This window comes from Asparagus officinalis, chromosome 6 (genome assembly GCF_001876935.1).
Source record: "Asparagus officinalis chromosome 6, Aspof.V1, whole genome shotgun sequence".
Classification (NCBI taxonomy): domain Eukaryota; kingdom Viridiplantae; phylum Streptophyta; class Magnoliopsida; order Asparagales; family Asparagaceae; genus Asparagus; species Asparagus officinalis.
Genome location: NC_033799.1, coordinates 21,640,200 through 21,655,981, shown reverse-complemented (window position 1 = coordinate 21,655,981; position 15,782 = coordinate 21,640,200). Strand labels below are relative to the sequence as shown.

Below are 15,782 nucleotides of genomic sequence, written 5' to 3'. Positions count from 1 at the left end.
GGCGCGCGCCTGGGGTGCGCCTCGTGAATTCCTGGGCTGCCCGTAGGGCGCATCGCCTTGATGCGCGTCAGTTGCTGAGGCGATTTGAGCTGGGTGGTAAATTTCAAACGGATTTCGGGTAAGAAGACCCGCTTATTTGCTTCTTACCTCTTTTCCCCTTGGGGTTTCCAGCTTCTTTCTCATCAAAAAAACGCTGAACTCCATCTCTTCGTTCCCCGACCCAGAGCTGCCAACCGTCTTCGCCGACCCCGCCTGACGTCGTCCCACTCCGTCGTCGCCGTCCAAGCAGGTACTTTTTTCAGTTCTTTTTTTTTCGATCTTTTTTTTCTTTAGATGTTCTCTTTTCTTGCTCTCTTTTCTTGTTTTCTTCGGTCGTTCTTTTTTTGTTTTTGTTTTTTTTCTTTTGTTTGCCACCGACATAATGGTGCATAACTCTTCTATTGTAAAGGTAATGGTTAGTTGTTGTTGGCTGATCTTTGAATATGAATTTGGTTACCTTGTAAGCTCATGCGACCTGCGATCTATTTTAATGCATCTGTAATCATCCTATTTTTCATAACTGTTTTTTTTAAAAATTTCTTAACAGTTAATTGCATAATTGTTAATTGCATAAAATTAATTCCTCAACTGTTATTTGCATAATTGTTATTTGAGAATTATTTTTCTGTTGCTTTCTTTAATTTTTCTTATTTTTTTAGTTTTTTCCCTTTAATTGTTTTTCTTTGAGAATTATTTTTTTCTTTTTCTGCTGTTCAATTAACTGTTGTTGTTCAATTAATTGCTGTTGTTCAACTAACTGTTATATATACATTTACATATAAAGATCTCATTAGAAAATAGGAATACAATATGAATATGCAAATTACATATTCCATGAATGAATTATGGATATTTATTTTGGTAGCTGTGTTGGGAAATTTGATTGATCCTTCATCCTTGCTCGTTGCTACTTAATTCAAGTATAATCTGTAAAAAAGAAAAACAAAGTCAATGAGCAACAACTTAGTAATTAGTATAATTAGAAAAAAGAGCTTAAAATAGGTAATTAGTATGCTAACTAATAAATTATGAACGTGTAAATATTTAATTGTTAATCACTTAATTGTTACTTAAAAAACATATTTCATTTTTAATTAAAACACATATTTCTTGTATCTTATTTGTTACTTTAAAATTTTAGTTAGCATAATTTGATGATTTAAGTTGATATTCTCATAATTTTGGGTGTAGGTGACTAATAAACTTGAGTATGTCTTCATCGGCACCAGCGAGTACGAATATAGGTAGAAAGACAAGATCCGACTTGGAAGTACACTTCTCTAGTTGAGGAAGGGAATTCCAACAAGCACAAGTGCATTTATTATAATAAGATCACCAATGACGGCATATCAAGGCAAAAGGAGCATCTTATTGGAACGATGAGGAAACGTAAAAATGTTTCCCTTTGCAATAAAGTTCCTTCGAATGTGGTTGATGAGCTTAAGGAATATGACAAAAAAACAAGCAATTATTAGAAGACAAGCAGTGGAAAATTACATGTCGGATCTTGAAGATGATGACATGGTTGAAATAGATGAAGTTGGCGAGGTTGAAGAACAAGAACAAGCAACTAGGAACAAGGGAAAGGGTGTATTGACTTCTACTTCTAAATCATCTTCCTTATCTACAAGAGGAAGAGGAAGTGTAGGATCTTCAACAAAGAGTAAGGGGCATATGGATTCATTTCTCTCATTTGACCCGGAACTGGAGGTAGCCAAAGACGATAGAAGAAGAAAATTGCAGCAAACAAGCATTGAAGAAGGCCTCAACAAAAATGCAGTTGCTAAAGTGCATCAAGATATTGCCTGTTGGTGGTATCAAGCGGGAATTCCTTTTAATGCCGTACAACTTAGGTCCTTTAGAATTATGTTGAAGTCAGTGAGGGCTTTTGGACCTAACTTGCCACCTCCAACATTCCATCAATTACGAGAGCCATTGTTTAAGAAGGAGAAGTACACTGAAGATCTCATGCAACCTCATAAGGAGGTTTGGGCAAAAAAAAAGGATGCTCTTTTATGTCGGATGGTTGGACTGATCGGAAGGAAAGGACTTTGATAAATTTTCTTGTGAACTCTCCTCACGGAATAGTATTTATTTCCTCTATTGATGCTTCCATTGAGATCAAGACTGGTGCGAGGATGTTTGAGATCTTCAATGAAGAGATTAAGAAGATGAGGCCAGAGAATGTTGTGCAAATTGTGACGGTGCTAGTCTCAAATTAACCGGTATGGAATTTTAGATTTGGTTTAATTTATTTGATATTGATTGATGTGCTTTCTAATTTCTTTAAAATTGAATGATTGAATACTAATGAGATGTTTGTTTATTGGTTGTAGGTAAATACTTGATGGATGAATATCCTCATATGTACTGGACACCGTGTGATGCTCATTGTCTCAATCTCATACTTAAGGATATCGAAAAACTATCATTCGTGAAAATGACCTTGAGTCATGCTATGGAGTTGACGGGTTTCATTTATTCACATGGTTGGGTTTTGAGGTTGATGAGAGATCAAATCAATGCTCGAGAGCTTCTTAGACCGGCGGCGAAGCGGTTTGCCACTTTATTTTTGACTTTATCAAGCATCCATAAGCAAAAGAATAATTTAAGGAAGATGTTTTATTCCGAAAAGTGGGTGGAAAGCAAGTGGGCAAGAGATCCAAAGGGCAAAGCGGCGGAGAGGATAACTAAAATGACTAACTTTTGGAATATTGTTGTTGACGGAGAGGATAGCTAAAATGACTAACTTTTGGAATATTGTTGTTCGTGTTCTCAAGCTCACGGGTCCTCTTGTTCGTGTTTTGAAGCTTGTTGATAACGAGAAGAAGCCGGCCATGGGGTTTATTTATAAGGCTATGGATAGAACCAAAGAGGCTATTGCAAAAGCCTTTGGTGATGATGTAAGCAAATATTCGGAGGTATTTGAGATGATTGATAAGAGATGGAATGTTCAGTACATCATTCTTTGCATGCTGCAGGGTTTTACCTTAATCCAATTTTTGCTATGCCCACCCCTAACATTCAAGTTGATAAGGAGATCATGAAAGGCCTTTGGGAAGTCATTCAAAAGCTTGTGCCCCAACAGGATCAAGATAAAATTTCTCAAGAGTTGACTTTATACGAAGAAGCACAGGATCTATTTAGCATGCCTATAGCTATTAGAAACCGAGAAAAGAAATCTCCAGGTAAAATATATCAATTAATTATGTACAATGCCTATAGCTATTAGAAACCGAGAAAAGAAATCTCCAGGTAAAATATATCAATTAATTATGTACACATACTTTTTAGTTAAATAAATTAATAAAATCTCCAGGTAAAATATATCAATTAATTATGTACACATACTTTTTAGTTAAATAAATTAATAACATATTGTATACTCGTATTGATTACTTTGTGTATCTTGACAGCTGATTGGTGGGATTCTTACAGTGTAGCAGCTCTGGTTCTGCAGAAACTTGCTATAAGGATCCTTAGTCTCGCTTGTAGCTCCTCTGGGTGTGAAATAAACTGGAGTACTTTTGAACAAGTATGTTTAATTTCATCTAATTGAATAAACATATGCTTAAAGAATTAAGGATTTCGAGTACTAATTTGATTATTTGACTTTATATGTGTTGCAGATACACACCAAGAAGAGGAATAGGTTGGATCAGAATAGGTTGCAGGATCTAGTATATTGCAAATATAATCAAGCTTTGAAGGAAAGATTTGACTGCAATGATATTGTTGATCCAATCAAGTTGACTGACATAGATGAAAGCAACGAGTGGTTGTTAGGTCAATTTGGAAAGGACGACAATGTGAAAAATGACTTGGTGGATGAGGAGGATGACCTTAGATGGGGTGTTATAGGTGAAGCAACGGGAGTTGAAGAAAATTGGGGACTAACTTTAAGGTCTACTGCTACTGCTAGGGTTCGAGGATCTTCAAGTGGTATTGCTTCGTCGTCTAGGAGGAGTGAGCCGGACTCGAAGGATGAAGATGAGTTTAATGAAGAGGAGGAAACTGAGGATGAGGAGGTTTCACTTCAGTTGGATGACGATGATGATGAGGTTGACTAAAAACTTTGTTATTTTGCTACTTGCTTATTTTATTTCGTAGACTTTTGCTCATGTTGGATATTATCTTACATTATGATTTGTGAAAACATATGAACTTCTTTATGTTATGCATGCTAATTAAGACTCTTTCTTGATTTAGTAGGTGAAATTATATTTCTTAGTCTTTTTATGTGATAATTTATAAAAATATTATTTATATGCTTCTGTCTTATGTTGAAAATATTAGTTTGAGTTATGCGCCTCAATTAAGTAAGGCGCGCGCCTCGTTGTGCGCCCTACGCATGGTGCATGTAAGAAAACTTTACGCCCCGTATTGCGCCTTGCGCCTCGATAACACTGCAATGTATATATATGTAATTTAAAATAAAGGGTGAAATAGGAAAAAATAATTTAAATATAATTTAATAGATATGAATACAAAGTTAATATAGTTTAGAAATTAGAAATAAAAAATTAGAAAAAAGTTGAAAACCCCACTAGCCGACACCATGACTCGTGGGCTGGGCCCGACTCACCACTAGGCGGGTCGTGGGCCAGGCTGAGTCCAATCCCAGACCCAGAATTAGAGAAATAAGCCCGATCCACTCTGACCTAAGCAAACCCAGCCCACTCTAACTCAAGCGGGCCCGAGACATACCAAGCCCGCTCCTGAACTCGGCAGGCCAGATCACTAGCATAAACCGGCATAGCCCACACCAACCCCCATTATAGGTATATTATATATGCTTCAAACAGGCCATTTTCCAGTCCATAATCAACAATAGATGATGAAAAGGAAGAAAAACATTTCTCCTTAAACTTCTCAATTTTCTTCTGCATTGTTATACGGTTACGTCACCATTGCCAATTGTCATTTTGTTGACAATGTAGATATACAAATACAAAATATAACTTCTAGGATTTTCTTCTTGTAACAGATTCAACATATGCTTTTGGCAAGAAAGACATGGTTCTTGTTTGATCAGCCAGTTAAGAGCAGCAGAGAGGTACCCATCAAATTTTACATACAGGATGTGATACATGTGTATATTTATGTACATATAGGCATAGCTAGCAAAGTGGTAATGGCAACAGAAAATAAGTAGTTACATGCTCAGAAGAGTTTAAAGGTCAAGCTGTACACTTCTACCTAGTCTGATTAGCACAAAGTTTTATATATCTAACTAGCAAAATTATACATGTGACAATCCTACTCTTCTTTTGCTAGTAGTTCACAGTAAGCCAAATATGCAACAGCAAACGAGTACCAAATTACTTCCAAGGCTTAGTTTACTTAAAACAAAGTTAGCCCCAAGTTATGCCTTGCAACTATAAAGACATTTGTATGTATCATTATATTGATAGTAAAACTTCAATAGCACAAATAAGCTAACATACGCTGAAAAATCAGCCGAGCCCGAAGCAGCCCGTAGGGCATTAGTATCGAGACAGCAACTCCAGACTGCACCCTTATGCCCTTCAAACGTCCCAATCCAATCTCCGGTTTCTCCATTCCTCAGCATGGGACTTGAATCTAATCAATTTAAAAACATAATCAGAAAAGGAAAAAAAAATATTGCAAACTTTAATATGCTACTTCTAGACACCCTCTTTCAATGGGCAATTATAGAAACAATATAAAAACGGTTTTTCGGATACTGGTACCGAAATTTCATCTATTTTGAAAGAAGCCTCCAAAACTTGATATTATTAAGTCCCGAATATCGTCTTCAACCCCCATTTCTAAACCAATTAAAACTCACGTGCAAATTTTGTGTCCAATGTGCAAATTAAGGGGAAACATAAAACCTAATTGAAATTGTTCACTTTGGCTAAGGCTAACCAATTTATACTAAATGTACTAATTTGGGCTACTAAAGGATTACGAGGGACTTATTTCATAACATCAAGTTGCCGGGCGTTTTTCAAAGTTCATGGCTTTTGGGAATCGATACCTAAAGAAACCCAAAATAGAAAAGATCAATCAAATGAAAGATTTCACCTTTACTGGCGCTGATGAGAAAGAAGCCGTCAGGGGTAACTGGACTATAGAACAAATCCACCACTGGGCGCGAATGTCCATGGCACACCAAAGGAACCGCTACCTTCTTCTTCTCCATCTCCCCTCTAGAAAACCCTAACCCTAATTCTAATGGGATCGAAGCTCCCAATCCAAAACAAGAGAGCAGATCCTGACCGTTGAAAACCTAACCCTAGCCCCCAACTTGAACAAAGTGAAAACTAAAATTGGAGGAGAAGCTGTGGATTTGTTGTATTTTTCTAATTATTTAATGCACTTTTAAATACTAACTAAAATGGGGGGAAAAATAAAAAAAAAGGGGGAACATTTTAGGAGCAAAAGAAGGAGCTGAGGGGCGAGCGAAACTATCAGATGAGCGAAGGCTACTTATAAAAGAGGAAGTAGTTGCCACGTGTCACAAGCCCAAATATGTAAAGGCCCATTGGTCCATCATGAATCCTGCGATGTAGTTCATTTAAACGGCACTTACGCGCCTCATAGTTCCCCACCTTTTGCACTTATATACCCTCATCTGTTTTCGGCAACACTCATGCTCTCAAGTTTCTAAAATTTACACTTTGATATCTTCTCTTATGCAAACTTGAGAAATTTCTTCCGATTTTCCTCAAACTTGAGAAATTTCTTCCCATATTTCTCATGTGATACTCACAAGCTATTTTTCATAACATTTCAGCACTTAATCATTTACTGTTAAAACCACCACATTTCTATTTTGATGTTGCATTTTAATGTTGTTTTGGTACCCCAAAAAAAACTCAAGATGTTTCTCCATGATTTTGGGGTAGGTAGAAATTACAATATCTCTATTTTATTTGTTTTCTGTTTTGGGTTTTGCTCCTATTATTAACAACTCTATTTAACTATTATGGCACTGTTTGGCAACCAAAAAAAGTAACTTATCTAAGAGCTTGTGTCTTATTGACTTGGTCAATAAGCTAGTAGAGCTGTTTGGTGATCAAAAATAGGAGGAGATTATTTTGAAGATTGTGTCTTTTGCAAGTAGCTTTTGGAAAGCTATCTCAAGTAGCGTTTGTCTTTGGGAAGGAGCTGTCAATTTTTTTTCTTTCGTTTTTGCCCCTAATAATTCTAATTTTATATCAATAATATTGCATGACATTTTTAGTCATTTAACAAAATTAAGCTAGTTGTACAGCTTCTTTTGCCAAACAGCTCTAGTCAATCAGCTAGCTACACAGCTATAATTTCACAGCTTTCAGCTAGCTTGACAGCTTTCAGCTATAATCTCGCAGCTTTCAGCTAGTTTTGCCGAACATAGCCTATAACTGTAGGTACAAAAAATATAAGAAAAGCTTTGACCAGATTAACAAAAAACCTTTTGTTAAGGGGCTGTTTGGTTCGTTTTTTAACTCGGTTAAAAAGTTTTACACCGCCTCCACATCAGATTTTCCGTGGCCACGTAGAATATAAGCTTTCCGTCGATTTTTTTCCCATCTTTGGTTCGCTAGGGTTGAAGAAGGGAAACTCGGTGAAAATCGCCGTCACATCAGATTTTTTTCTCTCCCCCAATTCCTTCCTCAACCTCGTGAAATCGACGAAAACTGCAGCCACGTCAGCTTTTTGCCATATAAACAAAAGTTCTCTTTTTTCCATGCGAACCAAACACAAGAAAAATAAATACATTGGTTTCCCACCAATTTTTTTTTTTTTTATGCGAACCAAAGCGAAACAATCTATTTCTTGGAAAAGCTTGGAAAACTTAAAACTTGTGTTTTTATACATAAAAATACATTTTCCTATATCTAGAAAACGAACCAAAACGGCCCCTAAGCAAAAAAAGAGAAGGCACTTTTTTTAACTACAAGTAAGTGAACTAGAACTCCAAGTAAGTGAAACAACATAGCTACCAGAACAACAAAACCTGTATCCCAAACTTTTGAAGTATCGCAAACATTTCCATTACCATTGTCTTCTATAAATTGCAGCAATAATAATAATTATTGTTGCAAGACTTTCAAGCAACAAAGTAGAGTAGGTGCTAAATTTATTCAAGGCCTCGTCTCCTAGGAAAAAAAATGCTTCTTCCAAACGACAAGCGCATCCTTCTGCATTATGCACCTGAAGACTTGAACAATAAATTTATATGCCCTTAATGCAATCTATCATTGTACACTCCATCAAAGCCAAATACATCAACATATTTCCTTCCTCTTTTTTCCCCTCTAACACACAAAGGCAACGGATATTAACAAGACATAAACATAATACCGAAGAGATGTCCAACACATTTACACATTGCACGTAATTTAAACGCAGAATTGCAGTCAACACCTAGTCACACCCCCCATATACAATTTTTTTTCTTCGCCCATTTTCACATTCACGTCCTTTATGCTAGGACATCCTGTACATATTGACTTGTTTAGAATCCAAAACCCTTGCATCATTCACACTCTTCACACAAACATTCTCACAGACTCCTCAGAAGATTCATGCTTCATGTTGCATTTAGAAGCTGGAGTTACTAGTAGCTGTCCTTTTTTCGTTTAGCTCCATCTATTATCCAGCGGATCTGCACAATCAACGGTGCTCAGCTCTTGCAATCTGAGAGCAAGAATTCATAGGAAGCATGAGCTCAGCTAGCACTAGGCAGAACACTAACAAAAGCTAAAAAGTGTCCTTTTCCTACCAATTATCACTAGTTCTCTTAAAGATCCCCCCTCATTATACCAATACTCCGAAATTGCGGTGAGGGTTGACCATTATAATTCTATATCGTAACACCCTGATGGGTTGCATCCTTTTCACGGGTCAAAACCTGGACTAGTGTAGAGGTACTTTTTATTTAGTCCGCTTGCAATATGCGAATGTGAATGGTGAGATTTAAACATGGGTTGCTTTGATATGATACCAAAGACTCTTCCACTCACCAAAGACTTTGAAGCTGTGGTGTCGTTGAGGGTTATAATTTTATAGTTTGGGTAATGGAAGGTACTTAAGACAGGCAACCCAAGGCCGAATCCCACCAACCACACATTTAAAAGTGCATTAAAAAAGATAATGCTACGTGAGCTCCGGTTTCTGTCCACAAAAATGAAGCTCAACCTATGGAGGAATGTTAGAGAGTAAAACAATATAATCCTCAACACTCGCCATGACTTTGAAGTGGACCTTAAGAAGTTCTTTGGTTGAAGTGAGGACCTTAAGAAGTTCTTTGGTTGAAGTGGACCTTAAGAAGTTCCTTTTTTTTCCCTCTGAGTATTACTAGTTCTTTGTTTGAAGCCAAGAGGATACCAAAGCAACAGACACATTAGTTACAGTGTGCAAGATGGCTTTGTAGCTTCTGGTAAGTAGGAACTTTTTATTCTAACAGTAAAAAGATATTTGTTCAATTATCTAAATAACTAAGATTCATTTATATAGCGAAATTTAAGGGATGAAACCTCCAACATTTTCTACACAAGGAAAAAAAATACCCTTCAGTTACCTTTAAAGAAGATTAAGCAGTTTCAGGCGCTCTTCATGCTCTTGGTCCAGCTTTGGTGGTGTGTAACATCCATGTAAATCCTCTACCACATATTCCTGCATCACATGGTAAATGTATCCCTTAAATACAGTGTTTCCTAGCATTTTACTTTCAAAGAGCTTTCTTTTCTTTTAGTTTTCCTTTCTTATTAGAGTTTTCATATTGAGGACTTTCTAAAGATATCATAATATGTGTGTACATACAAACGGTGTTGCTCCTTACATAATCAATGAATAACAAGAGATTTATTTTCCTAACAAGGTATCATAGCCAAAATTCTAACTTCCAAAAGCTATTGTTTTCTAAACCCCGGGGGCGTCAAAGGGTGTACACAAAGGGTATTACTCCTTTCCACTGATTGATGAACACAAGAAATTTCTTTTCATAAGAGTATCAACATGAGGTTAGTTTCCATCATACAAGCATGTTACCTTTGTAAGCTCCCTCTTTGTGAGGATATGGTAATGTCTCTGCCAGATCCTCTGGATGGCCATGGTTGCTGCAAGGAAACCATATGCAATGCCGAGGATGGCAAATATGATAACAAATATGAGGATAATAGCGAAGCAAGCCTCCATGGAAGCAGGGAAACAGTCAAGGATACCCCATCCATAACAGCAATTACGGCACCCAGCCATGCAAGGATCGTCATTACTGATGGAAGCGCAATGCAGTATCAGCCCAAAGAAGCCGAGCAGCATGAAAAATACCAACACCCCTGCATCAATAGCCATTGTTATCATGTCACAAGAAAAGGTTTTTCACTTTGGTATTTTTCTTAAAATTACCCTCCAAATCTTCATATTTGCTAACCTACCCCTCAGGTTGTGGTCAAGCCCCAATTTATACTATCCCAATTAAATTCCTATAGAGAATCTAACATAATAATGATAGAATTACTTTTCTACCCTCCTCTTCTTCCTCTTCTTTCTCCTTAAAACCCCTATGCAACATTCTCATCTCTTCTTCCTATAGTAAAAACGGATTATTTCCCCCCTTGTTTTCCTTCTCACTATGTGAAAAGGCGAACACATCGTCCACAACGAGGCGACGGATACATATAGGGAGCATATCCTATGAGATGCAAGATTCCCATGGAATATGACACGCACAAATCCTAACCATCCATTTCATTCTAAGGATCATAATTAAAACATCCTTAAATAAAAATAATTAATTCTCTCTTCCAAATCTAAATTTTGTGTCCCAATCAGATCTGTTTTAACTCCCAAATCTGAATTAATTCTCTATCCTAATCGCTTGTGTACGTCTCTCGTCTCTCTCTGCTGAAGTTCTAGTACTTTCGGTACAATAATCATGGCAGTTGTTCAGTGAATTATTTCCTCTTTTCAGTTTCTTATGATATATTAGAGAAGATAGGTCATAATCAGCCACAATTGTATCATATGATTTGGCTACATAGTATAACTAGAACTTCCTTGATGTGTCAGGTGACATAAACTGATAAACATGATCAGCATGTTTAAAGCAATATTAGTTTGATCAGATGCCGAATTCCAGCAAATCTAGGAGTAAGAACCATATACTGACTTTGTAGGAAATACTAGTTACCTAAGCAATAGTAGAAGGGTATTGGATGCTTTGACAATATGCGGTCCCAACCATCACCAAAAGAATTTCTGAAACTCCCATTTTTGTCCAAGAAATATGCACAAAGACCAATAGCAGCAATTGCCTGAAATTTAATGGAAGAAAAAGCGAATAAGAAAAGATATATATAATCATTTCATGCCTATTTAGAGAACATAATGATGATTGCTATGAGTTGCAGTGTTGCGCTATGTTTTCACGGCTATATTAGTATATTACCATCGTTAAAGAGTTTTGCAAACTAGTAGCTTAAATGGATAGATGGATCCTATCCAAAAAAGCTAACAGTTTTACAAACTAATTTCCAAGAGTTTGACATCTGTATTAAAGGGCTGTTTGGTTGATTTCCTACAATCAAAGAAAAGGAAATAGGATAAGAAAATCATTAAAAGTTAATTTCCATCCATTTTCTTAAAAAATCATGAAATAGGCTTCCTTAAAAAGGAGTCACATCATCCAGTAATATGGTGACAACTCATCTCATCTCATCTCTTTTCTTAGTTTTAAGAAGTAAACCAAACACAAGAAAAGAACATATTATAAGAAATAGGTTTCTTATCATTGATTTCCTTGTTTTTTTGGCCAACCAAACAGCCCCTAATTGGAAAAGCCTAAAAATGGTTTTTCTTGAGAATATCTATAAATCTTCTTCTCTTTATAATTAGCTGTTCAGATTTCAATGAGGTGTTTGGGTGCAAGAATCCTATGAGTGATTAGTTTTACCCAGTACAGACAAAATGATAGGAATTGTAATTCACAATATATTAGTGGGTAATCAATAATAATAATTTATGTTTTAAATGTTCTTCTAATCAGATAGAGAAAGAGTAGGGAGACACTTTCAGTGAGAAAGACACCTCAAATACACACTTCGTGAGAATCAGAGGCATAATAAAATTAACTCCTTTTGAAGTATCTGTCAGTCTACAGGAATAGGCTCCACCCTAAAGTGACATTTTGAACCTATCCAGGACTACCTAAAGCATCAACCAGATCTATGCATTAAAGCAAAAAGTGTTAGGATGTTAACATTTGTTCCGGCTCTTAGAGTCCCGGCCACTGGACCAGAACTCCAAAGTTATGATAAGAGTCGAGGATATAATTTTATATTCCCACATGCTTCAGCAGGTTGATGACCTTTCATATGCCAAAATCTGGACTCACGAAAATTTTTTTTTTTAATTTACTTTAGAAATTCATAGGTAGTGAGATTCAAACATAGCTTGCTCCGATGCCATCTTGAAGTTCCTTCAACTGCACCAAAACTCGATATGATTTTGCATTCTAAGACATGCATTTTGCTAGATAGAATGTGTTGTGCAATTCCCTTCAAAACATGCCATAATGTATGCATTACCCTAATATGAACCAAACTTGGTTTTAATCTGTATTATTGTGTTCACCAGGTATAAGCTAGACATAACATAGCAAGCACATCTAATAAAAAGAGCTAAACTACACACATCTAAGGTACTGTCAAACAGAAACAGAAGCATACAGGGATAGAGGTTTGCTTACGGTCTGCACAGCCAGAAATACAAGTAGGACATCTCTAGCTACAAAAATACGAAACTTCATTTGCCGCCATGAGTAATCCTCCAGTTGTTCCAGTCGAAGATGGAATTGTGCTTTACAAGTTGTACAATGGGAGAAAGCAAACCCTTCCTGCAAAAAACAATAAAGATTGCAAACATTAAATAAACTCCTACAAAATCCTATGTATCAATTCTTCTTCTTCTTTTTCTCTCCCCCTTTTTTTGGGAGGCTCTAGACAGATCATCTTTTTTTCCCCTTCTCCCTACAATATTGTCACATATTCATAGATATGAAAATAAGCACACAAAAGCCCCCCCTAGACTTGTATGACTTATACGTAGCCATGGGCGTGAAAGCAAAAGAAGTGTGACAGACCTCACTTGAACATGAACTACAAAATATGAGCCAAAGACAAAAGGCTCCTCAAGAGAATGAAAATACAAAAAAAAAAAGCTAGTGGTTCCTATCATATGCCATGCCCATCCTATCCATCCAAAGCAAACAAAGAGAAGGACAGGGAAGCTCTGAACTATGACAAAAATATCGCATCTCATTCAGCAAATGACCAAAATATGTATCAAATCTTGAATATTAATGCATCAATAAAAGCGGTGATCGGCACATGCAATGTGTTTAGTGATTTTCTGAATGGCACTGCCGCACTGGTCAGAAACTGATGCAAACAGGGAATAAAATCATTTAACTAACTGCTTCCCGGTCAAATGAGGAGATACACATTTCAAAATATGATCTTATGAAGAACTTCAAGTCTTCAACAAACATACAAACAAAGAAGAAAAAAGCCGATACTAGTTTTCATTTGGCGCCAAGGTTTCTTTCTCTGTTTGGATTTGTAATATATATGCAGGATAACTGATAATTGATGCACTCTGGTTCATGAAATATATTCTTCCACTCCGTTTGGAGCCTTTGCATTGTAATTATAAGATCCCCAAGTCAAGGAGTATCTGTTGAACTCAAGCATAAATTATTATTCTCGTGTACATAGTTATAAATTCAATTTCTGATGACAAACAATTATGGTTAAATTTTAGCATCCAATTTTCTACCAAATTATTTTACTGAAGTCTTGCTTAAAAAACATGTTTCAAGAAACACCTCTAGATGAGTAGATTAGTCATTCAATTATTTTTTTTTGGGCAATTGGATATTTAATAAGTTGTTAATGTATGTATAGATGCAAATCATTGAGAGGGGGAAGGGCGGGAGAGAAAGAGAGAGGGACGGGGGAGGAAGGGAGAGGGAGGGGGAAGGGAGTACTTGCCTTCACGGAACGCCAATGATCAAGGCATGAACGGTGAACAAACTGTTGTGTGCCCTTGCACATGCATGGAGATATTAACTCATCACCTACAACAATTTGGCATCATAGTTATGTAAAGACATGTATAGAATTCATCATGGTCACCTGTACTAATATAATATTTTACGGGATAAGATACCAACTTATATGGTGACTGTACCTGCTTGGAAAATTAGATACTTGCGTAAATGATATAACTTCATAGTAGTGCATACTTCACTTTCAATTAAACATGGTGACAACAATGGTTTGCAGACTTACACATAAAAAGTAACTCTTGATTACCTATTCGCTACCTTGTGTTTTCTATAAGATTAACTTCCATAAAAATATGAGCAGGTAGAACTGCAAGTATTTGTGCTGCAGGCAATCACTCTAGTAAAATTACACCACCCACACTACAGTTTCTAGAGTCCTAGACTTACGAACAGCTAGTATTGTTGAATTACACCTCTCACATTGCAAGTTCACTATATAGCACATGTTAACAACTTATATATCACCTATATTGTTTCTGTATTTTTTTCTTGATTATTTAAATTTCATTTAAATGATGCATAATCCTTTGATGCATTAAACGCTCAAGGAGTGTTCTAAAAATCCCCTAGAAGAACAAAATTGCATCCCCTAGAAGCAGAAATCCAACTTCTAAGTTACATATTAGGATAGGAGTGAAATAACAGGTTCCTAAATATAAGGACTTAATACCAAGCCTCAACACAAAATCCCGCCTTTACAATTGTTTGTGGCTCATATCTCCAACATCCTCCTGCATCCACTCAACGAGCTAGCTTTTATCACATTATTCTAAATCAAATAATAGTTTAATGGAGCGTAAATTCGACAAAAGTACCATGTGCTTTAGGATTATATTATGCTTAATGAACTTTGTGGATTGATGGCCTCATATATGCAAGATGTTACCTTCTTACGCAAAATTTTCGTATTGTTTATGCATGATCTTTTCGGTAATTTTGATAATAAATAAGTGTAACTAAGAATCAAAATTATCCAAAGATTTAACCTTTTCCAGTCACAGAACAACAAAAAGTATCAATTCACCTGGCTCGCATTCGCATTCGAGGCAAATCCTGCAGCAGGCCGCCGACGGCGACTCGACCTCCTCATCATCTTTTATCTCGCTCGCGCTCGCCTCTCCCGAATCCAGCAGGCTCGTTTTATCAAGCAGCGGATCTGCATCGCTCGATCGATCCCGATCCCGATTCATCCCCGGTTCCCCTTTCATCGGAGCCTTAAACCCTAGAATTCCACAAAAAATGATCGAACGCGAGCCCTAATCGTAGAGAAAAGCGATGAGAGAGAGAGAGAGAGAGAGTAGTAGTAGCTTCTAGCGTACGCGTTGTCGCTTGGAATCGAGGAGAGAGAAAATGTTTATTTTGGGGGTTTTTTGAAAGGGACGGAGGGAGAGTGACAGGAGGAAGGAGATGGTTCCGAAGATCTAAGCGACGCCTCCTCGTCGTTTTCTAACATGCGCCGGAGGGTAGTGCGGGAAGTGGGTCCCGCTTTTGTGCTGACATGATACGGTCGCGGGCCGTGGTGGGGCAAAGTTCGACAACAAGGCCCGCTACAGGGAATCAGCATTCTAAGGGGGTGTTAGTCAATTGGGATATTTTGATGCAAATTGGGATAATTGTTAAAGCGGAATAATTTTTTACTAGTGGGATATTTTAGTGGGAT

At 36.9% G+C, this 15,782-nt stretch overlaps 2 protein-coding genes across 3 annotated transcripts in view; both read right to left on the bottom strand.

Annotated features, from left to right (window-relative positions):
• The window catches only part of LOC109844432 (serine-threonine kinase receptor-associated protein-like), a 16,363-nt gene extending 9,908 nt beyond the window's left edge, over positions 1-6,455 (bottom strand). Inside the window, exons 1-2 of the mRNA XM_020413452.1 lie at positions 6,091-6,455; positions 5,487-5,622 (exon numbers count right to left, since the gene is read on the bottom strand). Coding sequence (XP_020269041.1) covers positions 5,487-5,622; positions 6,091-6,208 — 254 coding nt within the window. The 5' untranslated portion in view covers positions 6,209-6,455. The remainder of the gene's footprint in view (positions 1-5,486; positions 5,623-6,090) is intronic.
• On the bottom strand, positions 8,214-15,552 carry LOC109845111. Of its 2 annotated transcripts, none has more exons than XM_020414316.1 (7): positions 15,147-15,552; positions 14,046-14,131; positions 12,743-12,889; positions 11,186-11,309; positions 10,045-10,331; positions 9,575-9,669; positions 8,214-8,691 (listed from the first exon to the last, which is right to left on the bottom strand). In XM_020414316.1, the coding sequence occupies exons 1-6, from the start codon at positions 15,328-15,330 to the stop codon at positions 9,577-9,579; spliced, it is 921 nt and encodes a 306-aa protein (XP_020269905.1). In that variant the 5' UTR covers positions 15,331-15,552; the 3' UTR covers positions 8,214-8,691; positions 9,575-9,576. The 2 variants fall into 2 exon arrangements, with proteins under 2 accessions (XP_020269905.1, XP_020269906.1); XM_020414317.1 differs by having other exon boundaries at positions 8,214-8,659.

Bases quoted from the DNA above. Each gene is read 5' to 3' on its own strand.
- LOC109845111 (XM_020414316.1), bottom strand. From the start codon at position 15,330: ATGAAAGGGGAACCGGGGATGAATCGGGATCGGGATCGATCGAGCGAT. The intron at 11,310-12,742 runs GTAAGCAAACCT...ATTAAATTTCAG, and splicing joins TATTTCTGGCTGTGCAGACC to GCAATTGCTGCTATTGGTCT. The intron at 10,332-11,185 runs GTAACTAGTATT...CTATTGATGCAG, and splicing joins ACCCTTCTACTATTGCTTAG to GGGTGTTGGTATTTTTCATG.